Source organism: Callospermophilus lateralis, chromosome 15, assembly GCF_048772815.1.
Source record: "Callospermophilus lateralis isolate mCalLat2 chromosome 15, mCalLat2.hap1, whole genome shotgun sequence".
NCBI classification, from domain to species: Eukaryota; Metazoa; Chordata; class Mammalia; order Rodentia; family Sciuridae; genus Callospermophilus; species Callospermophilus lateralis.
In genome coordinates, this window is record NC_135319.1 from 69,774,034 (window position 1) to 69,801,208 (window position 27,175).

At 36.9% G+C, this 27,175-nt stretch overlaps 1 protein-coding gene across 3 annotated transcripts; it reads right to left on the minus strand.

Moving 5' to 3' along the window:
• Positions 1 to 26,921, minus strand: Pcgf6 (polycomb group ring finger 6). Of its 3 annotated transcripts, none has more exons than XM_076834587.1 (10): positions 26,519 to 26,921; positions 24,961 to 25,060; positions 24,778 to 24,874; positions 23,917 to 23,972; positions 23,760 to 23,819; positions 22,798 to 22,906; positions 15,511 to 15,538; positions 7,088 to 7,186; positions 4,987 to 5,069; positions 1 to 1,074 (listed from the first exon to the last, which is right to left on the minus strand). In XM_076834587.1, exons 1-9 carry the CDS (start codon positions 26,876 to 26,878, stop codon positions 5,025 to 5,027), a joined length of 954 nt encoding a protein of 317 aa, XP_076690702.1. In that variant the 5' UTR covers positions 26,879 to 26,921; the 3' UTR covers positions 1 to 1,074; positions 4,987 to 5,024. The 3 variants fall into 3 exon arrangements, with proteins under 3 accessions (XP_076690702.1, XP_076690701.1, XP_076690700.1); XM_076834586.1 differs by having other exon boundaries at positions 4,987 to 5,073; XM_076834585.1 differs by lacking the exon at positions 1 to 1,074 and adding an exon at positions 3,514 to 3,615 and having other exon boundaries at positions 4,987 to 5,073.
• Positions 26,922 to 27,175: the final 254 nt, after the last annotated feature.

Consider the following 27,175-nt stretch of genomic DNA (forward strand, 5'->3'; position numbering starts at 1 on the left):
TCCTTGTCCAATTTTTAAAGTTTTATACAGATTTGGAAATTTTGCTGTGAAATAGTCTACAAAATATTTCATTTAGAAAGAATCAGGAGGCGAATTTTAAGCAAAATAATGTTCAAAATTGAAGTCTGCATAAAAGTAAGCAGCTCTCAAACATTCTTATTCTTTATCCCAGTCACAAAATAAGGGGAAAATGAATATTAAGCTGATTTGCTGAGGAAACAAAAAGTATTCTGTAAACTTCTGAAATTCACCTGAAATGTTTTATTATTACTTTCAGAAGGAGTGCCATTACAAGTTATCAACAAATCATACTATGTATGCAAATAAAATTAAATAGGTCATCACAAATAAGCACCTCTTATTGTAAGATATGTTAAGAAGTCTTATTACACTGAAGGCTTATGACACAGTGTCTTCACACAGATAATGATAATTCATCCATTTTATGAACAAACATTTCTTTAGTAGTATTGCTGGTTTAAGGGGGGGAAAAAAAAAACTCTACAAGTTTAAAATATGATGGCAAATACAAAAGCAGCCAGTAGTTTTGGTCTTTTGAGAATATACCCTGTGGTTTAACAAAGACTGGCTTTGAATCTCCGATTCAAAAGCATACCTCTTTTTCCCAAAAGGATGACTGTCCAACTGATGCTGTTCCACAGAACAGAATCCTTACTGCCATCTTTAAAGTGATATGGCTCAACAAAGGAGAAAACAGTGATCACTTTACCTCAAAGATGGGAAGCAAAAATCAAAGTATATGGAATTTTAAAATATGCTGTTTTGGAAAAATTCCCCTGAGCTCTAGTGCTTTTTACATATAGTCTCTAGTGAAACAGGTGCATTCCTTTGTTCCAATTGTACCTAGGGTTCTTGGCGCTGAAAATAGATAAGTTATGTCTTGAACAGCACAACGTGGTAGTGATTACATGTTTTGTGGAAATCTTTGGTGAAATACAGTCCTGTAGAAATTTCCTTACTTTGTTTGCTTCCTTCCTCATAATATGCCTAGCATCTTCAAGTTATTTTCAGAGGAGAAACCACAAGACCATAATGAAGGACAAGCAGACCATCCTGAAAAGCAGAAGGAGAGAAAAAGACTATTTTGCAGTTTTTTGAAAACTAGTTATGCAAATGACCATATCAAAGCTGATTTATTGATTTATTTATTTGGGGTACTGAGAACCCAGGATGCTTTACATGCCAAGTTCTTTTAATTTTTTTTTTTTTTTTGGAAACAGGATCTCATAAAGTTGCTGAGACTGGCCTCAAACTTATGATTCTCCCACCTCAGCATCCCTAGTCATTGGGATTATAGACATGCCTTGGGGCCCAGCAGGCAAGCTTGCTTATGACAAACAATTATCCAAAGATGAATAAAAAAGATTTATCTTTCTTCTTCTTAAAGTATCATGGATCTGTTTAAGAAATGAAATGTTTAGCTGGGCACAGTGGCTTATGCCTGAAATTATGGCAACTGAGGAGGTAGAGGTGAGAGAATCCAAGTTTAAAGCCAGCCTCAGCAATTTAGAGAGACCCTGTCTCAAAATAAAAATAAAAAATGGACTGGGGATGTAGCTCAGTGGTAGGGTGCACTTGGTTCAACTCCCAGTACTATTTAAAAAAAGAAATGTTCATTTCCACAGTTCACTACTATTGTAAGTAATGTAACTTTGTAACTCTTACCCATTTAATGGAAGCCTAAAATTAATCATATAGTTTACATCCTCCCTTGAAGATTGTCCTTAGGGATGTTGGGCAACTTAACTTTATACTAAATGATTCTAGATGCTCTGTTTCCAAGTCTTTTTTTTTTTTTTAAGAGAGAAAGAGAATTTTTTTAATATTTACTTTTTAGTTTTCAGTGGACACAACATCTTTTATTTTATTTTTTTATGTGGTGCTGAGGATCGAACCCAGCACCCCGCACATGCCAGGCAAGCGTGTTACCACTTGAGACACATCCCCAGGCCTCCAAGTCTTTTTATCAGCTTTTTTTGTGGGTCTCTGTTTCCCTTCTGGATATCAGGTCTTAATTCTTTGTTCTCTCACCAAGCCTGTATTCAGTAAGTAACTCACCTTTATAAGGTACTATTTCTATTTTCCTATGGACTGAAAAACTAGCTAAAAGGAAAGACTCATTGGGAAATGTAACAAGGACTTCTCTGAGTAACTAAAAGAAATGGTGGCACATATCACTTGAATTGGCAATCCTTATTTCTCCCTAACTTTTTCTTCTTCACTAAGATTTTCCATGGCTCCCCTTCCTAATTTCTTACCCACTATTCTGTGATCTGGCTTCTATTCCTGGCTACTCCAGCAAAAATTATCAGAATTCGGGGCTGGGGATGTGGCTCAAGTGGTAGCGCGCTCGCCTGGCATGCATGCGGCCCAGGTTCGATCCTCAGCACCACATACAAACAAAGATGTTGTGTCCGCCGATAACTAAAAAGTAAAATATTAAAATTCTCTCTCTCTCTTTAAAAAAAAAAAAAAATTATCAGAATTCTAAAAGAGGGTTCACAAATTCAAATGCCCCATGAGGACCAGGAAAGTAACATAAATGAATATTTAAGTTAGGCATATTGAGTCTATAGGGAATGATAAAGGCCTGTCAACAGTAAACCAAAGAGCAGATAGATGACTGCTTGAAAAAATTTTGTTGTTGTTCTTATTGTTGCTGGGAGTGAAGCCCAGGGCCTTAAGCATGCTAGATAAGTGTTCGGCTGCAGAGTTACATCCTCAGAATCCAATGAAGAAATTTAAACTCAAAATAAACAAATTTTTTTAAAAAATTAGCTTGATTCAATGGGTGCAGTGGAAAAACCAGTAATCTCAGTGACTCAGAAGGCTTAGGCAGAAGGATCACAAGTTCAAAGCTAGTATGGCGAGCTGGGGTTGTGGCTTGGTGATAGAGCGTTTGCCTAGCATGTGTGAGGCCCTGGGTTCGATCCAACACTACATAAAAATAAATTAATTAAATAAAGGTATTTAAAAAAAAAAAAGCTAGCATATCTCAAAATAAAATTTAAAGGGCTAGAGAGTTGGTGTGGTGGTACACACCTATAATTTCAGCAGCTTGGGAGGCTGAAGCAGGAGGATTGCGGGTTCAAAACCAGCCTCAGCAAAAGTGAGGCGCTAAGCAACTCAGTGAGACCCTGTCTCTAAAAATACAAAATAGGGTTGGGGATATGATTCAGTGGTTGAGTGCCCCTGAGTTCAACCCCCACAGTACCAAAAAAAAAAAAAAAAAAAGTAGGGAGCCTAGAGATAAGCTCAATGATAGAGTGCTTGCCTAGAATGCACAATGCCCTGGACTCAATCCCCACAAAAAAATACATTAAAAATAATAAACATATTAAGAAATATATATATATATCAAAAAATACAGAATAAGTCAAATAAAGCATAACCCCATACAATGTCTCTGAACCATCAGATCTATTCTAGACTTAGTAACTGATCAAAGCAAATGAATTTGTATAACAGAAATAGATCCTTAGGGGCTGGGGATGTGGCTCAAGCGGTAGCGCGCTTGCCTGGCATGTGCGCGGCGCTGGGTTGGATCCTCAGCACCACATACAAATAAAATAAAGATGCTGTGTCCGCCGAAAACTGAAAAATAAATATTAAAAAATTCTGTCTCAATGTGGATGTGTAACCGATGTGATTCTGCAATCTTTGTAATGTTTTGAATAACCAATAAAAAAAAAAAAAAATTCTGTCTCCCTCTCTCTCTCTTAAAAAAAAAAAGATCCTTAACAGTTTTTATATGTATACAAATTATATTTTACATGTTAATTTTTGCATAGTTATTATGTTTCATAAATGAAAAGCATCATTTTATAAAACAGTATATTGATATGCACAGATATAAAATGGAAATGTGGATTGCAAGCTTTTTCAAGATCTCAAAATTATTTCAATAAAATAATATTTTATGAAATAATTATTCAAGTTTATATCTAGATGTCTAAAATTTTTAATTTCTATAAATATAGTATATTTTTATAAATATAAACATGTCAATATATCTATATTTATATTTTCTATTTAGATGTCTTCATTAATGGTCTCAGTTTTAACTATTCACTATGGTTTGGATATGATTTCTCTTTATAGGTTCATGTGCTGGAAACTTGGTCCCCAGTGTGGCAGTGTGAAGATGATGAAAACCTAAAGTAGAGTTGCCGGGTGTGGCATATGCCTGTAATCCCAGCGGCTCCAGAGGCTGAGGCAGGAGGATTAGGAGTTCAAAGCCAGCTTCAGCAGCTTAGCAAGGACCTAAACAACTCAGAGAGACCCTGCCTCTAAATAAAATACAAAAAAGGGCTGGGAGTGTGGCTCAGGGTTTAAGTGCCCCTGAGTTTGATTACCAGTACCCCCCCCCCCCAAAAAAAAAAGGAGAGAGAGAGAGGAGAGGTAAAGTGGAAGGTGATTAGGACATGAATGAAGTCTCAAGGGAGGGGGTCAGGTCTTTTTACAGGACTGGATCAATTCCCTCAAGAATGGGTTGTTATAAAGCAAGTTCAACTATTTTAGCTCACTTCTTACACAGGTACCCCTTATGAACATTGCTAGATCCCTTTTTACTTCTCAGCCAGGGGACTCTGGCAAGGACACAAACATTATCTGTTTGGGCCTTTTGGCCACCAGAATCACAAGCCAAATAACTTCTTTTCTTTGTAAGTTAATCTTCTTCAGGTATTTTGTTATAAAGACACAAAAGAGACTAGATATTATTCAGTCAGTGAGTCTTCTACAATGTAAGTCATTTCATCTATTCATCCATTCACTCTGTGGTACTGGGGATTGAACCAGAGACACTTTACCACTGTTCTGCATGCCTAGTCCTTTTTATTTTATTTTCAAACAGGATCTCACTAAGCTGCTGAAGCTGATCCTCCTGCTTCAGACAAGTAGCTGGGATTATAAGCATGTGCCAGCACACCCAGCTAGTTACTTTAAGGAAGAACAGAGACCTACTTGCATTGCTGCATCACCTATTGCACGTCGGATCTCCCTTAGAGTCTGGTACTGCTCCAGCAAGTGATCACCACAGATGATATCTACCTATGGAAGAACAAGAGCACATCAGATCACTTTCTGCAAGACACCATATGAAGAAATGAAGGGGAGAATATCAACATAATAAGTAGTCTTACTTAAAAAAAAAAAAGGGGGAAGAAAAAAAAAGCATACTATGCAAATTAGCTCGAGTTAGCTATCCCACAGAGTATACATACTTTAAAACATCATGTATACAATAAATATAGATAATTTTGTCAAAAAAATAATAAACGGGTGGTGGGATACCAACTTTGAGTTTTGGGAATCAATTTTCTGGTTTTTTTTTTTTTTTTTTTTTTTTTCTCCCAGAATTAGGGATTGAACTCAGGGCTTCTCATACATGCTAGGAAAATGCTAACCACTGAGTTTCATCCACAGTCCTGACAATCAAAATCTCTTAAATCACCATCTGTGGCACTTACAATCTAAATCCTAGAGAGGACCCCTCCTGAGTATTACTTCTCATTTATTCTATGTGATCAGAAGCAAGTCTTCTAACTTATGCTTTTAGAAACATTAGACTGTTTGTTAAGATCACTCACAATTCTTTGTGCAGGAGTCCTTAAACAACTGTCTCTAACCCAAAGCCCAAGGAGAGCCTCAATCATGCCATGGTTACAAGGTAATAAGTTATTTCTAATTTTCTTTTTTCATATATACATTTATTTATTTATTTATTTATTTATTTATTTATTCTTAGTGATGCTGAGGATCGAACCCAGGGCCTTGCATGTGCTAGGCAAGCGCTCTACCACTGAGCCACAACCCCAGCCCTCTAATTTTCATTGTACATGAGAATCAACCAGTATATGTTAAGCTCAGAGAGATCACTTTAATTTGATTTAATATACATTTTTAGTACTATGGTACTAAAAACACTAACAAAATTTCAGCATCATTTTAACATAACTACCAATTTAGTAAACAGCAAACAGGATATTTTAGATAAGAAATATTCCATAAAATTTTACACATATGGAGAATTATAAAAACTCCTTATAAATTTGACTAATGAAAAAGCAGTGCTATTTCCAGTGCATTTTCACTGGAACCACATAACTATACATATGTGTATCTTTAATGTTCAATAATATGTAAGGTTTGAGATTTACAGTTTACAAGAAAATATTATACAACTAGAATGAGGGATTTTGTTTGTTTATTTTTTGCTTTTTGGTGGGGCTGAAGAGCAAAAAGAGATATTTTGTAATCCTTAAAAAAAAACTAATAGCGGGGCTGGGACTGTGGCTCAGCGGTAGCACACTTGCCTGCTATGTGTGAGGCACTGGGTTCGATTCTTAGCACTATAGAGTACTTGCCTAGCAGGCACAAGGTCCTGGGTTCAATTCCCAGCACTGTAAAAAAAAAAAAAAAAAAAAAAAAAAAAAAAAAAAAATCCACCAAAACTAATAAGGTCTACCTTAGACAGACAGATATTACAATTTTCTAGGGTTTGTTTAGTATTGGGGATTGAACCCAGAGGTGCTTAACCACTGAGATATAGAACTAGCCCTTTAAATTTTTTGAGATGGGTCTCACCAAGTTGCTTAGGGTCTCAGCTTCCTAACTTATTGGGATTACAGACATGTACCACCATGCCCTGACACACTTTTCCAGGTATTTTGAGCTTGCTTATTACACTACACTTGCAAGGATGTTCTCTGAAGAAAAGTGGATGATAAGTAATCTTTTGCTTTACTACCAAATGAGAAAGAGCTAGAATTGAGAGTCTAGAAGTTCTTAAATATTTCTCACATCCTCAGCTTTCCTCTAACACTAAGAGATGGTCATTGATGGCAAAAAGAAATGAACAGAAAATCAAATGTGATCAAAGTTGGGGGTGGGAACGAACCATTGTGTATCAACATTTAATTGGTATTTACAATGTCTACAGTATCATAAAACAAAGCCACCACACAAAATCCTAGCAAGAAAAAACAAAACAGTTATTTCGTCAATATGGGTAAAGGTAATCTCACATCTTCGCTTGTCCTTTTACATACATGATGCACTGTACCTGACAAGCTGGATCAAGACCCATTTTTCTTCTGAGGAATTTTTCTACATGTCCAATAGTGGCTTCTCCTGAAACTCGAACAAACTTCTTTTCCAATGGCTACAAAAATAAACAGATAAATCTATTTTCAGAATTTATATATGTATACATAAATATAAAATATGTAAATCTTTAAAATATGTATATCTTGCCGGGCGCAGCAGCACAAGTCTGTCCCAACAGCTCTGGAGCTGAGGCAGGAGGATCGCGAGTTCAAAGTCAGCCTCAGCAAAAGGCACTAAGCAACTCAGTGAGACCCTATCTCAAAATAAAATACAAAATAGGGCTAGGGATGAGGCTCAGTGGTTGAGTTCCTTTGGGTTCAATCTTGAGTACCAAAAAAAAAAGATAATGTGTACCTTAAGACATATTTTATAGCAAAGCTGATTTAATTTTCTTTTTTTTTCTTTTTTCTTTTTTTTTTTTAAAGAGAGAGAGAGGAGAGAGAGAGAGAGAGAGAGAGAGAGAGAGAGAGAGAGAGAGAATTTTTAATATTTATTTTTTAGTTATCGGCAGATACAACATCTTTGTTTGTATGTGGTGCTGAGGATCGAACCCGGGCCGCACGCATGCCAGGCGAGCGCGCTACCGCTTGAGCCACATCCCCAGCCCTGATTTAATTTTCTTGAGTGAAAAATTACTATGTAATTTGAGTTCATTTATATTCCAAAGAAAAATAGGAATTCTTCTCTGTTTTTCCTCTCTGAAAAGTATGTCAAAAATTTATTTAATAGAAAGGCTTTCTAGCTTATTTATTTTATTATTTTTGTGGTACTGAAGATTGAACCCAGGGTCATTTTACCACTAAGCTATACCTCCAGCCATTTTAAATTTTATTTTATTTATATTTTCCAGATAGGGTCTTGCCCAGGCTGGACTGAGATTCTCCTGCCTCACCCACTCAAGTAGCTAGGATAATTTAACAGCACATCAAAACCACAACAAAGGACTGTAGGTTTATCTCAGGGGTGGAGTGCTTGCCTAGCATACAGGAGACTCTGGGTTTAATCCCTAGTATCATTTTTTAAAAAAGAGAGATAGAGAGCTAGGGGTATAGCTAAGTGGTATAATGCTCGCCTAACATAATCAAGGCCCTGGATTTGATCCCTAATCTGCAAAAAGAAAAAATGTTGAGCAAGTGGCACACACCTGTAGTCCCAACTACTTGGGAGGCTGATCACTTGGGCCCAGGTTTTTGAGGCCAGCCTGTGCAACATAGTCAGGTCCTGTCTCATCAAAAAGAAAGATAAAGAGGAAATGGCAAGGGAGGGGTAGCAATTCAGAGTAAAAGTTATTCATTCATTTCAAGTAGTAAACTTACAATTCAAAGACAGAGAAAATACACAGGATCAAATGTTTAAAACCTAGTTTCTTCAACTACAAAAACTGCAAAGAAGAAAAAATAAAATGGAGAAGGAATAGTAAAACTAAAAAGAAAAAAAAAAGATGTAGTATGTTTGTTAAAGTAGTCCTTATTATTTATTTATTCTGGTATTGGAGATTGAACATAGAAGTGCTTTACTACTTAGCTACATCCCCAGAACCTTTTGTTGTTGTTTTTGAGACAGGGCCTCACTAAGTTGCTCTAGCTAACCTTGAACTTATGATCCTCCTGCCTGAGCATCTCAAGTAACTGGAATTATAGGTGTGCATCACTATACATGGTTAAGAATAGCTCTTATCCTCTATTTATTTTTATTACTGATGTTGTTGTTATTATTATTTGCTGAGCTGGTGATCAAACCCAGGGTTTTGCACACACTAGGCAAATGTTCTACCTTTGAGCTACATTCCCAACCCTGCCCTTATCTTTTAGAAGCAAACTGAATTACTTATGTAAAAATGATTTATATTCTGGGATTTGCTTCAAAATTATATGAGAGGGGGACTGGGATTATAGCTCAGTAGTGGAGTGCCTGCCTAGTACACGTGAGACACTGGGTTCGATCCGCAGCACCACATAAAAAAATAAAGGTATTGTATCTATTTACAATTAAAAATATTTTTAAAAAATTGTATGAGAGGAAGAAGAGCAGTGAAGGTATAAACGAATATGTACACAGGATTCCGTTATACTATTCTGTCTAATATTGTATGAGTTTAAAATTTTCCATAATAAGCAGGGTGCAGTGGCATACACCTGTAGTCCCAGCTACTCTGGAGGCTTAGATAGGAGGATCACTTGAACCCAAGAATTGGAGACCAGCCAGGGCAACACAGCAAGTCTCTGCCAAAGAGAGCGGGCAGGGAAACTGGGTGCAATGGCACACTTCTGTAATCCCAGCTACTCAGGAGGCTAAAACAGGAGGATCACAAGTTCAAGCCCAGGTAGGCAATTTAGCAAGACCCTGTCTCAAAATAAAAAGGACTGGGGATGTATTTCAGTGGTAGAGTGCTTGCCACCAAGTCAAGCATGTGTGGGGCCACAGGTTCAAACCCAGGTTCTGGAGGGGGAAAAAAAAAATTAAAAAACCTTCAATCTGTCAGAAACTACAGGACAAGTGACTCAGTTTTGTCAACAAAAATTATAAGAAAAAATAAGGAAATAGAAACCTTAATGACCTAACAACTAAAACAAAGCCATACTACAATTTAGACAAAATTTTGAATATCAAGTAGATTTCTTTTTTCCTTCTTTTGCGATAGGGTTTCATCATGTTGCCCACACTGTTCTCAAACTCTTGGGCTCAAGTTATCTTCCTGCCTCAGCCCACATAGCTTGGGCAATAGATGTATACCACTGAGCCTAGCTCTAGATATTTGATAATAAGAAATTGTTGGGCTGGGGCTGTGGCTCAGTGGTAGAGCACTTGTCTCATATGTGTGAGGCACTGGGTTTGATTCTCAGCACTGCATATAAGTAAATGAATAAAATAAAGGTCCATCAACAACTAAAAAAAAAGAAAGAAAGAAATTGTTAATTCTTTCATTCATTACCCTCAAGCTTTAAAAAATGACAAATTTACAAAGTTATAAAAATAATAGACTCTCCAATAACCTTCACTTAGTTAACCATCTATTAATACATTACTTTTTATTTGCTTCATTTTTTTTCTTATGTGTGTATATGTGTATTTTTTTTCCTTAGACAACTAGAATTATTCGCAGGCACTGAAATATTTAAAACTAAACAGACTGGCAGTTAACTTTTCAGAGTAAGGGGATTTGATTTTCCTAATTAACTATAATGTAATTGTCAGGAAGTGGTATGGAAGTACTCAGAAAAATTTTTTAAATTAATATAATTATGTAAATAAGTCCATACTCAAATTTCTCCAATTGTTATAATGATATCCTTTATAAACTGTTCTTCTTCTTATTATTTTTTGGTATTGGGGATTGAACTCAGGGACACTCAACCCCTAAGCCACATCCCCATCCCTATTTTGTATTTAGAGACAGGGTCTCAATGAATTGCTTGGCATCTTGCCATTGCTGAGGCTGGCTTTGAACTCGTGATCCTCCTGTCTCAGCCTCCTGACCCGCTGGGATTAAAGGCATGCACTGCCGCACCCTGCATAAACTGTATTTATTTTGATCTAACTCAAAGAAGGATCACACATTGCATTTGTTTGTCACATCTCTGTAATCTTTAGATCAGAATAGTTCTGCCCATCTTATTTTTATCTTTCATAAAATGGACATTTAGTAACATATTTTTAGGTATGATATGTGGTCATTAAAAAGAAAACAAAGGCACAGTTGCACATGCCTATAACCACAGTGATTTAGGAGGCTAAGGAAGGAGGGTTACAAGTTCTAGGCAAGCCTGGGCAACTTAGCAAGACACTGCTTCAAAATAAAATATAGGCTGGGTAGACTACCCTTCAGTGCAATCCCTAGACCAAGGGGAAAAAAGAAAGAGAAAGTGGGAAAGAGAAAGAGATTGATTCTTTTTTTTAATATTTATTTTTTTAGGTTTAAGTGGACACAATATCTTTATTTTACATTTAAGTGGTTCTGAGGATCGAACCCAGTGCCTCATGCATACTAGGCAAGCGTTCCACCACTGAGCCACAACCTCAGTCCCTGATTCATCTTTTTAAGAATACTGAAATGTTGAGCTAGGGATATAGCTCAGTTGGTAGAATGTTTGCCTTGCATGCATAAGGCCCTGAGTGCAATCCCTGGCACCACACACACACACACACACACAAAAAAAAAAAAAAAAAAATCAAAAAGAATACTGAAATGCTGCCAGGTATGGTGGTGCACACCTGTAATCCCAGCAGTTTGGGAGGCTGAGGCAGGAGGATCACAAGTTCAAAACCAGCCTCAGTAAAAGCAAAGTGCTAAGCAATTCAGCAAGACACTGACTCTAAATAAAATACAAAATAGGGCTTGGGATATGGCTCCAAATGTGGTTGAGTATCCCGGAGTTCAATCTCCAGTACCAAAAAAAGAAAACTGAAATGTTTCCAGATAAGTGGTATAGTGCTGAGGACTGTTAAAAGATGAGTGGATGGGAGTATAGAAGAAATAAAATTGGACATTAGTTAATAATTGGTAAAGCTGATGATGGGTATATGAAAGTTCGATTCTGTCTACTTCTTAGACTGTTGTTACAATGTTGCAGAGCATGGTGACAGTCGTCTGTAATCCCAGCCACTCACAAATTGGAGGTCAGGCTCAGCAATTTAGTGGGGCCCTCAGCAACCTACTGAGACCGGTATCAAAATAAAAAACAAAAAGGATGTGGGCTGGGGTTGTGGCTCAGTGATAGAATGCTCACCTAGCACACATGAGGCATTGGGTTCACATCTCACATAAAAATGAAATAAAGATATTGTGCCGACCTACAACTAAAACATTGAAAAAAAGGGGTTGGGGGTTGAGGATGTAGTTCAGTGGTAAAGTGCCTCAGGGTTAAATCACCAGACCCCCAACCAAAAACCAAAAAGTTAAAATGCTGCTACTTTGTAGAAACTTTTTTATTGAATATGGAAAATAGAATTCATGACATTGATTATAGGTTTAGGGAGTTAGACATTTAACAACCAGGTATCAACCTAGTAAAATAGGTTTAATTTGAACTCACTTATTAAGTACAAAAGAGAAAGTGGGAAAGAGAAAGAGATTGATTCATCTTTATAAGAATACTGAAATGTTGGGATGGGGATATAGCTCAGTTGGTAGAGTGTTTGCCTTGCATGCTTAAGTAATGTTTTTTAAGTAATGGAATACTAAATTATACTGAAAAAGCTATAACTAGAACATCTATTATAAATACAGAAGTTAAAAACAATGAGACGCAAATTTGTTAACTACAATTGTGTAAAAGACTATTTCAACAATGTAAAAGTCACAAAATAAAATTAATAGAATCATTTATTTCTAAAACAATACATTCATCATTTCTCATATTTATAAGCCTACAAATTAACATCTGTATTATCAGTTTAACAGAAAATGTAATATCTCAAAACTATGAGACTAGTATAATGATTCCTATATACTTATCACCTCGCTTTAGCAACTCAAGGTCAATCTTGTTTTAGATTCATTCACCTATTTCCCATCTTGTCTATCCTATTTTCTGGCTCACCCTTGTCCCCCACATGTGTTTGGAAGCAAATCCAAAATATAGCATTTCATCTGAAAGTACTTTGGTATATCTCTAAAGAACTTTTAAAAAACTCAAGTATAATATCATTATCACACCTTAAAATCCCTTGATATCAGAAAATATCTAGTAAGCTTCAAATTTCAACAATTGTCTCTATTTTTATTTATTTTTCTCTAGAAGAAAATGATTTTGTTTTCTAGGGCTGAGGGAATAAAATTAAATTTTATAAAAAAAAAAACCATAATAACCAGTGGTGGATTCAAACTAAAATAGTAACATTTATCAGATATAATTTTTTAAATATTTTATTTTTTAGTTATAGTTGGACATAATAGCTTTATTTCTTTTTATGTGGTGCTGAGGATTGAACCCAGGACCTTGCACGTGCTAAGCGAGTGCTCTGCCACTAAGCCACAACCCCAGCCCAGGTACAATTTTTCAAAAATATTTATTTTTTAGTTGTAGTTGGGCACAATTCCTTTTATTTATTTATTTTTTATGTGATGCTGAGGATCGAATCCAGGACCTCACACATGCTAGACAAGCACTCTACCGCTGAGAAACAACTCCAGCGCCCAGATACAATTTTTATATTCCCAATAAGTTTATACCAAATAAATTATAAACAATGCTTCTACTTTAAATTTCTATTGGATCATGGCTTAATTACTTAAAAAAACCCAAAAAACAGTTCTCTTGAGATATAATTCATGTACCACTAAATTCACCCTTTAAAAATGTACAATTCAGTGGATTTTAGCATCTTTGCAAAGTTGAACAACTACCATCACTATCTAAGTTCAAATGTTTTCATGACCCCAAAAAGATCCCATATAAATTAAGTCATTCTCTCTTATAGTCTTGGCAACCATTTAATCTACTTTGCTTCTATAGGTTTCCCAGTTCTGGATATTTCATATAAATGGAACCATACAATAGATGGATAGCCTTTTGTGACTAGTGTCTTTTATTTAGCACAGTGTTTTCAAGGTTCATCCATGCTGTAGCATGTGTCAGTACATCATTCTTTTCACAAATAATATCCTATCACATGAATATGTTACATTTTGTTTAACTATTCATCAGTTGATGGATATTTGGGTAGTTTCCAAATGGGGGATATTATCTCAAAAACTGTAAATTTTTTTGCAAATAATGGAGATTGAATCCCAATGAACTACATCTCTATCCCTTTATACATTTTAGTTTTGTTTTTGCCATGTTGGGGACGGAACCCAGGGCCTCATACATGCTGGACAAGCACTTGACCACAGAGCTACATCCCCAACCCTATATTTATTTTGAGACAGGGTCTCACTAAGTTGATTAGACTGGTCTTGAACTTACAATCCTCCTGACTCAGCCTCCCAAGTGACTGAGATTATAGGTGTGTGCCACCACAAGTGGCTCAAAAGCTTTTCACAGATTATTTTTCAAATCAAATCCAAGTAAGGCTCATACATTGAAATTAATTTATATGTCCCCTCAGCTACTTTAATCAATAGGTTTTTCTTCATTTCTTTCCCTTTTGTTTGCTGAAGAAAAGAACTGCTTGCCATGTAGTTTTCCACTATCTACACTGGACCTATTACTTTGTGTCATTGTGTTCCTTTGTCCCCAATATTTCCAGGAAATGAGCAATCAAATCTGTAAGCATGATCAACTTCCCATCTGTTTTGGCAAGAATATGTTACAGGTGGTTCTGTCATCTTGGTTTTTTGATGTGCAATAATCAGGAACTAAATTCTACGTGTACATGTGCTTCTACTGAAGCAGTAGAGTAACATTTCAATTTATTTTCCAATTCTTTCTTCATGAGTTCTAAAAAAATGCTGGCCTGTCAAGACACCATAACTCAATGCAGAGATGTCTTCAGGGAACTCCAGAATCATACAACCCTGTCATTGTACCATTTAGAAATTTAACTGCCATTTTCTTACATGTATTATGAAACATTCATTGATATGACAGTTTCCTAAACAAATGCTATGAAACAATTTCTAAAGTTAATTACCAATAGTTTGATACTTTAAAGTAACCAAAAATTATGGGGACTTAACATTGCATTCCCTCCATCACAATAAACTCTGAGAGACATCTATATAATGTACTTTATCCAGAGAAGTACCTACGTATTCTTATGCTTTAATTATTTCTTTAAGTTATTGTGTTCACAAAACAAAGCAGTATGTCCAACCAGGCATAATTTGACAAAAGTTACATAGACTTTGATAAAAGTCACGGGAAACCTAAACAGTTAATCCTTTTTAAAAAATTGACTTTTCCTGAATAACTCATACTATAGCACCAACACTATATCAATGGCACCTGTGATCTGAGCCTTTAGGACAACTCTGAACTTTAAGTATGTTACAAAGGAATGCATTCTTACCTCTAAAATCTCAGTGAATGATTAAAATAACAAGTTAGGGCAGGTTAACTTGAGTCAGACATGTTATATGTAAATAAAATTTTAAGCTCATACTTAACTAAATGCCAACTATGCAAAAAATGCTTTGAAATTGTATTAATCACCAAGTTAACATAGCATTTGGTTTTAGCTTTTCTTAACATAGCATTTTTTTAATTGAAAAATTATCCACAGTTCTGAATTAATAACAAATCCCTACTTAATAACACTTCCCTTCATGAACCTATTATAATAGGTCGCTGTAGAATATACTTCATATTTCAATAATTTATTTTAAAATATTTTTATTATGAAGTAAGACAGTCTCCATTTGGTTACTAATCTGAACCAAATTTGTGTGCTAAGGAATTCTCTTATGAAATGAATGAAAAAATAAAAGTAAAATACCTTAAAATGTCCCGTGCCTTCATTAGCACTGAAAAATGAGAGCAAAGTTAATCAATATTTAATACTTTAAGTTATATGTCTAGTCATAAAACAACAGAAAAATAACTTGAATATAAATATTTGAGAAACATCAGTCTAATGTAAAAGTCACCTAAGTCTTTAGGAAATAAATAAATGTAATTGTCATTTCTGCCACCTAGTGGTAAGATGAAGGCAGTTTTATCCAGCCACTACCATCCATACTTCAGAGGTTAAAAATATATTCTTTATAGGAAACGTGCTAGAATTTTATTTACTTGCCATCTAATCTAGCATTATTAGTATATAATTGAAAAATTTAAAAATGTATATATTTACAATGTACAATGTGCCATTTCAGCTTCAATATATATGTTCAACCAAATGATTAAATTGAGATAATACATCCATCCCTTCATAACTTTCTTTGTGGGGGAGGTCCACTGCAGATTGAACCCAGATGTACTTTGTCACTGAGCTATACCCTCAATCCTTTTTATTTTGAGACAGGGTCTCCCTAAGTTGCTGAGGGTCTTGAAAAGTAGCTGAGGCTGGCCTAGAATTTGCAATCCTCCTACTTCAGCCTCTCAAACTGCTGGGATTATAGGCAAATACCACCAGGTCCAGCTCATATACTTGTTTTGTGTGTGTGTGCAGTGAGAATATTTAAGCAATTTTTCAAGCACATAACACATTATTATTAATTGTAGTCATCATGTTGTACAATAAATTTGCAAAAAAGGATATTGTTAATATTTAGATTTTCCCCACACTTATTGTAACATTTTCCAACTTGAAGAACAATGTTTGTTTTTTAAAATCATAATGAATGTATTTTCCATCCACAGTAATTTGATATAATTTCTTACAAGAAGGCTGCCACCTTTCTGCTGTTTTACTTGTAACATAACCACTGGGCTTGATTTTACTGTTTGCCTTTTACAGAAAAGCCCAAAGGGATTTCTTTATTATATCACAGGGAGATAAGGAGCACTAACTTGTGGTGAGCATATACCGTGCTCCAGGCATTATCTTCTTATACTATGTATGATTTTCATTTAATTCTGACAATAGCCCTACAAATCAGGTATGGGTATTCCCATTCTACAGATGGGGAAATTGAGATCATAGAGGTTGAATAACTTGCTTCAAGTCACACAGAGCTATAAATGATAAAGCTGGTATTCACACTTCATATGTTCCTTCTTCCCTATCATGTTATGAACAAGCAATATCACAATTGCATTATCTCCACAGTATTCTTTATTATAAAAATATAATACCTAAAAGGGGTTGGGATTATAGTTCAATGATAAAGTGCTTGCCTACCATTCACAAGGCTCTGGGTTCAATCCCCAGCACCATACACATACACACCAAACACACACACACGTTTATACAGAGATAGACATTATATATATAATATGCTGCATAATTTGTATACTATATTAATATACATCTATATATTAGGTTAGAAACAATTGTTTAAATAATATAGATATCTTAGTAAAGTACAAATATATTACATATATATAAGATTACAATATAACATTAGAGTTATAAAATAAAACCTATTCGTTACAAGAATGATCGCTTGGGCTAGGTGTGCCTTCTGTGGTAAAACATGTGCATGCACAAGGTTTGGGTTCAACCCCCAGCATCAAAAAACAAACAACAATAAAAAAATCCCTGTAGAAGGCAAGATGTATGGGCAAATGACTTCTGCCTGAATATCTAGAGGGATTTTCTTTTCCTTTTCTCTTTGTACTGGGAGATAAACTCAGGGATGCTTTACTACTGAGCTACATCCTCAGCCTTTTTTAAATTTTTTCTTTTGAAACAGGATCTGGCTAAGATTATTCAAGCTGTCTTCAAACATTTGATCCTCCTGCCTCAGTCTCCCAAATCACTGGGATTACAAGCATGTATCATCATGCCAACTTCCAGAAAGTTTCTTAACTGACAAAGGGAGCCCATTCTACTTGTGGGCAACTTTGTTAGAAAGTCTTTCTTGTATTAAATTGAACATATTTCTCCTGGCAACCTATACCTTACTACTGGCCTCATTTTGTCTATTGGTGCTCTTGTAAATTAGATAGATCTTTCTCATGTGATAATTCGACTTAAAAAAGTTTTGGGGGGCCAGGTGCAGTGGTACATGCCTATAATCCCAGCAATTCAGGAGGCTAAGGCAGGAGGATGGTGAGTTCAAAGCCAGCCTCAGCAAAAGTGAGGCACTAAGTAGCTCAGTGAGACCCTGTTTCTAAATAAAATACAAAATAGAGCTGGCAATGTGGCTATAATCCCCAGTACCCCCCGCCCCCCAAAATTGCTAAATTGCTGAGGCTGACTTTGAATTCATGATCCTCCTGTCTCAGCCTCCTGAGCTGCTGGGATTACAGGCATTTACTATCACACCTGGCTCCATGCAATCATCATCTAAAGATCTGAAACTAACTATTTTGTTCTTCCACAGCCAAATAAAATACATACATTTAGAAACCTTTTTTTTAGTTGTAGACCGACACAATACCTTTATTTATTATATGTGGTGCTGAAGATCGAACCCATTGCCTCACACGTGCTAGGAAGCACTCTACTGCTGAGCCACAACCCAAGCTCTCAAACCTTTTTTATTATTTTGATTACACCTTGATTTACCAACCTCTCTTAAAATGTGATACCTACCCAGAGATGATCACAGTACTTTTGATGGGCAAATGCAAAATACAGTGGATATTACCTCTCTGGTTTACAAAAAACTACTATGCATCAAGTTTTAGCCATATCATACTCATATGTCATATGAATCCGATTTTCTTAGCATTTATATGTTGTATAGAGTACCATGCACGACTTAACCAATCTTTCATTCTCTTTGCTTTCTTTACTTATTTATTGTAAATAAATACAAACACTCTACCACTGAGCCACAACCCCAGGCCTCTGCATTATTTCAATTTTAAGAACATGGTAAAAGGGCTGGAGCTGTAGTTCAACAATAGAGTACCTGTCTAGCACATGTGAGGTACTGAGTACAATCCTCAGCACCACATAAAAATAAATTAAGAAAGGTATTGTGTCCATCTATAACTAAAAAAAAAAAAAAAAAAAAAAAAAAATTAAAAAGAATATCAGATGGACATCATTACCTTAGGTATGTGTATGATTGCACAAACAGTGTCTCTCTAAACCGTGTACATCCAGAGAATTGAAATGTTGCACTCCATTTGTGTACAATGAATTGAAATGCATTCTGCTGTCAGGTACAACTAAGTAGAACAAATAAAAATAAGCCTAATTAAAAAAAAGAACATGGTGGGGGGGAGCTGGGATTGTGGCCCAGTGGCAGAGTGCTCACCTAGTGCATGCGAGGCCCTGGGTTCGATCCTCAGCACCACATAAAAATAAATAAATAAAATAAAGGTATTATGTCCAACTACAACTAAAAAATATTAAAAAAAAAAAAAAAAGAACATTGGGAGGCTGATTAAATCAGGAGGATCGTGGGTTCAAAGCCAGTCTCAGCAATAGCAAGGCACTAAGCAACTCAGTGAGACCGGTCTCTAAATAAAATACAATAGGGCTTGGGATATGGCTCGGTGGTTGAGTGTCCCTGAGTTCAATCCCCAGTATCCCCCCCCAAAAAAATAGAACACGTTAAGAACTGTTAAGAACACACCGAGGGGGCTGGGATTTATAGCTCAGCAATAGAGTGCTGGCCTAGCACATGCGAGGCCCTGGGTTCGATCCTCAGCACCACATAAATAAATAAATAGATAGATAGATAAAGTATTGTATATAGATAAAGGTATGTATATATAGAACACATTGAGTATTTGTTGTTTTTACAACAAACCTGTGAGTTGCTGTTAGAATTCTCAACTTAGAAATACAGAACTGAAGGGCTGGGGATGTACCTCAGTAAAAGAGCACTTGCCAAGGGCTGGAGTTGTGGCTCAGTGATAGAACCTTGTCTAGCACATGTGAGGCACTGGGTTCGATCCACAGCACCACATAAAGATAAAGCTATTGTGTCCATCTATGACTAAAAGAAATATTAAAAAAAAAAAAAAGCACTCACCTAGGTGAGGCCCTAGATTCTATCCCCAGTAGTGAGAGACAAAGAGAGAGAAAGAAAGACTAGACATAGATTCACAAGCACCAGTGCCATTTCCTAGGAGCAAACATTATTAATATTTCCTTATACGCCCTTTCAGAAATTTCCCACCACTCTTAAAAATAAAAGCACCATAAATAAATGGACACATGATACATATGACTTATTTGTGGGAGAGGGGTATCGAGATTGAACTCAGGGGCACTCAACCACTGAACCACATCCCCAGCTCTTTTTTGTATTTTATTTAGAGACAGGGTCTCACTGAGTTGCTTAATTCATTGTTGCTGAGGCTGGCTTTGAACTCTCAAGCCTCCTGTCTCAGCCTCCCAAGCTGCTGGAGATTACAGGCATATGCCACTGGGCCCCACTGACTTGCTCTTTTACACTTTGTTTTTTTTCTACTCATTACGTGTTAGAAATTGTTCCATATGAATGCAAACATTATTATATCAGCAAATATTCATGTATGAGTTTATCATTATTTAACTAGTTTCCTTAACCTACTTAGGTGGAAACTTTTTTTTTTTTTTTTGGTAGGGTTGGGGATTGAACCCAGGGCCTTGTGCATGTGAGGCAAACACACTATCAAATGAGCTATATCCCCAGCCCAAAACACATTTTTTAATAATAAAAATTACTGAATTAAATTTTGGAATTACACGGTTTCTTTTAATTCCTCTAGAGATCTTTATTTCATCATCATCAACCACTACTTATATGAGTTTCAGGGGAGGGGGCGCACAGGGGAGGTTTCTCGCCTCTTAAGCATTCTTAAATTGAAAATACAAGATAAATCTTAAATGGAGAATACAATATAATAGAGAAGGAGATAAATACAGGTAGAGAAGGAGATAAATATAACAACACATTAGATACTAAAATAAATGATACAGGCAGCCTAGAGTTATAAGGAGGAAGTGATTTAGAAGTAAAATAGTCACCAATAACACAAATTGGAAAATAAAATTTTTCTAAGAAAGGCATTTTATTCTGTGAGTTATGTAAGTATAGTATCTGAGAACGTTTGACACATGCCAACTCTATGACCATGATAAGTCTGTTTTACAAAGCTGCACTCTAAAGGAATATACCATATCCTACAGTGTTTGAAGCAATTGATTTGAATTAAATATCTAACTACTTTGGAAAATAACTTGGCAAAATCAAAATAAAATTGAGAAGAAATATATCCTAAGACTCAGCAGATCTATATCCTTAGATCTACCACATATGCACAGAAAAGATCCATAGAAAAATGTTTCTAGCAACATTGTAATAGCAAAAAACAACAAAATAAACACCTGGAAACCACCAAATTGTTTAGCAGTACAAGAAAAGGTACATCATCACATATTCTTTTTTTTTTTTTTAAAGAGAGAGTGAGAGAGGAGAGAGGAGAGAGGAGAGAGGAGAGAGAGAGAGAGAGAGAGAGAGAGAGAGAGAGAAAGGAAGAGAATTTTTTAATATTTATTTTTTAGTTATCGGCAGACACAACATCTTTGTTTGTACGTGGTGCTGAGAATCGAACCCCGGCCGCACGCATGCCAGGCGAGCGCGCTACCACTTGAGCCACATCCCCAGCCGCCCCCCTTTTTTTAAGATATTTATTTTTTAGTTTTAGGTGGACACAACATCTTCATTTTGTTTTTATGTGGTGCTGAGAATCAAACCCAGTGCCCCACACATACTAGGTGAGCACGCTATCACTTAAGCCACATACCCAGCCCGATCACATATTCATTTTAATGAATTATCAGACAATGGTGAAAATGAATTAGTGTTATACTTTCTAACATGAGTGATTCACAAAATTGAGTAAAAAAAAGCAAGTTGAAAAACACAGTATGCTATTAAAGTTTTTAAATTTGTAAAAACAATTCTATATGTTGTTTAGAAAAGGATACATTTTGTTAAGCCTATGAAAAATGATAAAAACCCTACTTTTAGGAAAGTTGTTATTAACTTCTGAGGGAGAGAGATGAACAGAATAGGTAGCCATGATAGCTACATTACTAATGGTTTCTTTCTTTCTTTTTATTGGTACGAGGGATTGAAACCAGGGACACTTAACCACTGAGCCACATCTTCAGCCTCCAGGCACCACCCCCCCTATTTCAATCTCACTCTTTCTTTCTAGAACAGTCTAAATTGCTCAGGGCCTCGATAAGCTGATGAGGCTGGACTTGAACTTGCAATCCTCATTTCTCAGGCTCCAGAGTTGCTGGGATCACAGAAATGGGCCACCACATCTGGCCTAATGGTTTATTTCTTAAACCAGATGATGAAGCTATCCATGGCTATTGTGCTATTTTTTTTTAATATTTATTATTTTTTAGTTGTAGGTGGACACATATCTTTATTTCATTTTTATGTAGTGCTGAGGTTTGAACCCAGGCCTCACATGTGCTAGGCTCAAATTCTACCACTGAGCCACAATCTCAGCCCCAATTGAGCTATTTATACCTTTTTCTAAATCTTAAATATTCTATATTTTATTTATTTAGGTACTAGGGGTTGAACAGAGAGGCATTTTGCAACTAAACTGTATCCCCAACTCTTTTTTATTGTTTGAGATATGGTCTGGCTAAATTGCTGAGGCTGGTCTTAAAATTGTGATCTACCTGCCTTAGCCTCCCCAGTCACTGGGATTATGGGAGTGTGTAATCATACCTGGCTCCATAATTATTATTTTTGGTACCAGGGATTGAACCCAGGGATGCTTAACCACTAAGCCACATCCCAGCCCTTTTATTTTTATTTTGAGACAGGATTCTGCTAAGTTGCTTAGGGTCTCGCTAAATTGCTGAGGCTGGCTTTGAACTTGAGATCCTCCTGCCTCAGCCTCCTAAGCTGCTGGGATTCTAGGCATGTACCACTGTCCCCAGCTCCATAATTAATTTTTAAAGGGGTATAAGAAAAACTTGATTTTACACCTGAGTTTGGAATAACTTCATAATTTTGGGACTTAAAAAAGTCCTTGTTGGGCTGGGGATATAGCTCAGGTTGGCAGAGTGCTTGCTTTGCATGCACAAGGCCCCTGGGTTCAATCCCCATCACCACCAAAAAAAAAAAAAAAAAAAAAAAAAAAAAGAATAAGAAGAAAATATCTTTGTTAAGATCAATGGATAGACTTTTAGGATACTCACCCAATGAACTCCAGTAATAAAGACATGTCAAGTTCAGGTGGAATACGAAACACTGATTCTAGGACTTTCTTAGTTCTTCCTTTGCTTGAAGGGACTGACTGTGAAACAGCTATTTGATAGCCAAACAAGAAAGCTGATTTAGGATAAAAATTTCATAAATTAAGATATCTCAAAAAAATAATTACATGTGTATTAGAATTATGTTGACTAAAAATGTCATAAAACACTCAATCCTCCTTTCATTAATAGTATCAACTAATGTCAAAATTAGTGAAATTAACAGCAAATCAAGGACCTCCTCCACAATGGAAAGCTGAAGTATGTGGCTGGTTTATCAGGGCCACAGAGAGAGTTCACCAGAACATCAATATTTGTAGATAACACTTTTTAAACACTACTATGTGCCAGGGCTCATGCTTAGCAATTACATGCATTTCATTTTTTTTTTAACTGATAAGAAAAAACCCCTGAAGCTTAGTAGATTAGGCAATTTGCCTAAAGTCAACAGGATTTAAACCCAAATCTATCTGACTTCTATACTGTGTGTGATATTACCAGCATCATAAAAACTAATGTCTGAGCAGTTACTATGTACCAGGCACTGTTTTAAGTGCTTATATTACTGATTTTTTTTTTTTTTTTTTTTTTTTTTTAATGAACTGCTTCTATAACCCCTCTTTTAAAGATAGGAAACTGACGCATTGAAGTAACTTGCTAGAGTCACCCAGTAAAATGGTAGAGCTAGGAGTGAATTCAGAAAATCTAGCTCCAGGGCCTGTACCCCCTAATTCTTTTATTCTTAGAACAATTAAATTGGGTTACACTGTAGCACTGCTCTCAAAACATTTCTCTCTCATCACATAATAACTAGCTATCCCCAAAAAAGAACTTCAAAGGCCATGATTTCAGTAAGTTAGTATTCTTTAATCTATAAATACATTATGGTATACACCCAAACTTACCAGGTTTAGGTACTTCTAGACCTCTTTCTTTATAGAAATCATGCATTTGCTTTTTTTCTCCTAAAAAATGATAAAACACAAACTAAATTACACTTAAAATGTAACTAGTAGAATCAGAGATGCTGGGGTTCACAACTATGTAATAAAAGAAACTTACTTTCCTCTAGATTGATCACTAATTTGTACACTATATCTTGTAATTGTCGGTCCAACCTAATAAAAGGAAAGGATGGAGAATACCTCAGAATTCATAAAAATGCATTTTTCTACAGTGAGTTAAGTGTGTTTTCCCAGGGGAATGGGCATCTCCTTTTTTAGTGGCAAGTTATTTTTAGGTCTCACTTAAAGCTCCTGAGACATAACTCACCGAGGAGAATCTCAAGTAATTAGTCACAAGTACTCATAAATTCTTAAATGGGTCACTAAATTATTCCCTGTGTTTTGGTATTATTCCCTCAAAAAGAATGTGAGCTTGAGGGTAGACACTGTATTTTTAACTTCTGTGTATCATCTATAAAACACTCTTCTATCAAGGCAATACAAAATCAACAGTATTTGCTGAGAAAATTAAATTAATCTACTTTCAGTATTTTTCTTTAGAAATTAAACATTCACTAAAACTTGTCTTAACAGTTATAATGATCTATAACAGATAGGTTGTACTACAGAGGCCAGTTGTTTCAGGTCTTACTTCCAAAAAAAATTCTAAATACTGTATGATGAAAATGACAAGACTAAACTAGCCCCGTTAACTTATATGATGGGATTTAAAAACCTCAAATAAAGAGGCTTGTTTCCTTTTCTTTTTCTTTTCCTATCTTTTACTTCTCTTTTCAAATCCCCAGTAGATACCACGGTGCCTGGTACATAGTAAGTGCTCTACACACATTTCTTTAAAGAATACGTAGTTCTCTTTCTTCTAATTTTGAGGGAGTAAAGAATTTATTCCCAACTACACAACTTCAAGCTTTCAGAAAAAGTATACTTAAAACAATTGTTACATAAATATTCCTCTTACCTTATATTGTAAAGTGGTTGTGTCTGATGTACAACTACGTTGCATTTTGGACATCTGTTGCTATAGTAAAAATGTCTTACAATGCAGCTTTTACAAACTGTTAAAAAGAAAAGTTTAAATTAGGATTCTTTAAACATTTCAAAAATTAATGATGTTATTTAGAAATGTAAACTGTATGCTTACATGTATGAAGACATTCTGTAATGGTAGTTGCATCAATTAAATAACCCTTGCAAATGGAACACAAGATATAGGGTGTCAGCTCAGCAAGATTAATCAGGCGCTGCAAATGCAATGGAAATAGTTTTAAAATACATCTTTGCCTTCTCAAATTCTTTTCCTCCCCAACTAAACACATATATAATTTTTTAAAAAATATTTTTAATTGACAATGGACCTTTATTTTATTTGTTTATATGCCATTCTGAGAATCCAACCAGTGCCTCACACATGCTAGGCAAGTGCTCTATCACTAAGCCACAATCCCAGCCCCTAATTTAATACATTAGAATAAATAAACTTCATTTTTTCCCCTGCCTTTCTGCACACTGGGGATTGAACCCAATGGCACTTTACCACTGATCTACATTCCCAACTCTTTTGCTGAGGTGGCCTCTAATTTACATCCTCCTGCCTCAGACTTCTCAGCAGTTGGGATTAAGGGCCTGTGCCCAGCTGCCTTCTCAAATTCTTAAACTAGGGGGTGAGGTGGTCTGGGTCTGTATTCCCAGCTACTTTGGAAGCTGAAGCAGGAAGATCTCAACACTGAAGGCTGGAGATCAGCTCGGGCAACACAGTAAGAAAGGTCTCAAAAACAAAACAATTTAAACCACATCTCAGCAGGGCACGGTGGAGCATGCCTGTAATCCCAGGCTTGGGAGGCTTAGGCAGGAGGATCTGGCGTTCAAAGTCAGCTTCAGCAACGGTGAGACCCTATCTCTAAATAAAATACAAAATTGGGCTGGGGATACAAAATGGCTCAGTGGTTGAATATCTCTGAGTTCAAACCCCGGTATCACCTCCCCTCACCTCCCCCAAAAAACCCACATCTCAAGATCTGTTACAAACAGCATGAAACTTAATTACAACATGGAAACCTATACCTCTAACCCTTCAAACTCCTACAATGATACAATATAAAGTAATGTTTCAGAGGGATCTCATTCTCTTGGATATGCAGTATACTGGCAGTGAAAGAAGGCCTCATTACACATTACACATTGCTTAGAAAATGGGCAAACATTACACATACTGGCGGACAAGTTTAATAATTTGGCTAGTTGCATTACCTAACTTGATGAAGAATGTGCTACTACGTTAAAAAAAAAAAGAAAGAAAGAAAGAAAAGAAAAACAACCCTCCGTTTACAGAATGAATAGGTAGAGTGCTTATTATCTGGGTCGCACTGTAAACCCGTGGACTGCAAGGGGCACGGCACCCTAGGCGTCTAATCCATCCGTCAAGCAGTAACCTCAATAATTATTTGCAGAATGAATGACTGGGACCCAGAGGGCCTGAGCAACCTACGGGGACCTCACAAAACAAGTCGGCTGGGAATCCGGCCGGGTCAGAGGCCTCCCCCCGCCACACGCATGGGCAGGAAGGGCGAGGAGGGCTTGAGGTACACAAGAGTGCCCAGGGCTGCAGCAGAGAGCCGGGGTCGGCCCGGGGGACCCGCGAGGGCGAGCTAGGTCCTCGAGGCCACGGAGGCCCAGCAAGATCAAGCGGGGGCCATATATACCTCCTCTTCGTCCTCAGAGTCCGGCCGGCCCCCTTCCAGCCTCAGCGAGAAGTGGCTCAGCTCTTCCTCCTCCTCCTCCTCTTCCTCCTCCAACTCCTCATCCTCTTCCAGCTCCTCCTCGTAGTCTTCGAAGCGGCCCCTCAAGCGGCCCAGGCTGCGCTCGGGCTCCAACTCAGGGGGCCGGGAGCCAGAGCAGCCTGGAGCCCCCACCTCGGGCAGAGGAGCCAGGCCCTCCTCGCCGGCCGCAGGCGGCGGGGTGAGGGCAGGTGGGGACACGGGAGGCGGCGGCGGCATGACTGCGGCTCCCTCAGCCTTGGCAGCGCCCGCGTTGCCTGCCGTGATCGCCGCGACCCCTTCCATGGCCCCGGCAAAAATCGGACCTGAAAAGCTAAGTGCCGCGACGGAAGAGCGCGGGAGTTCAGTCGGACCGCCTTCGCTGACAGTGCGCAGGCGCAGGAGCCCTGCAGGGGACGCTGGGAGATGTGGTTCACCTAGGCCAAGGTGAAGCGGGACGCTCAGGTGTGTGGGGCGGAGCTCGCGGCTTGCACCTTAAAGTAATCTCATCCAATTTTGCCTTTGAAAGGCTTGATTCTTGGCACTAACTTTAAAAATGACTAAACTACCTCAGTTTCAGACAATGATATGCTTGACATCAAT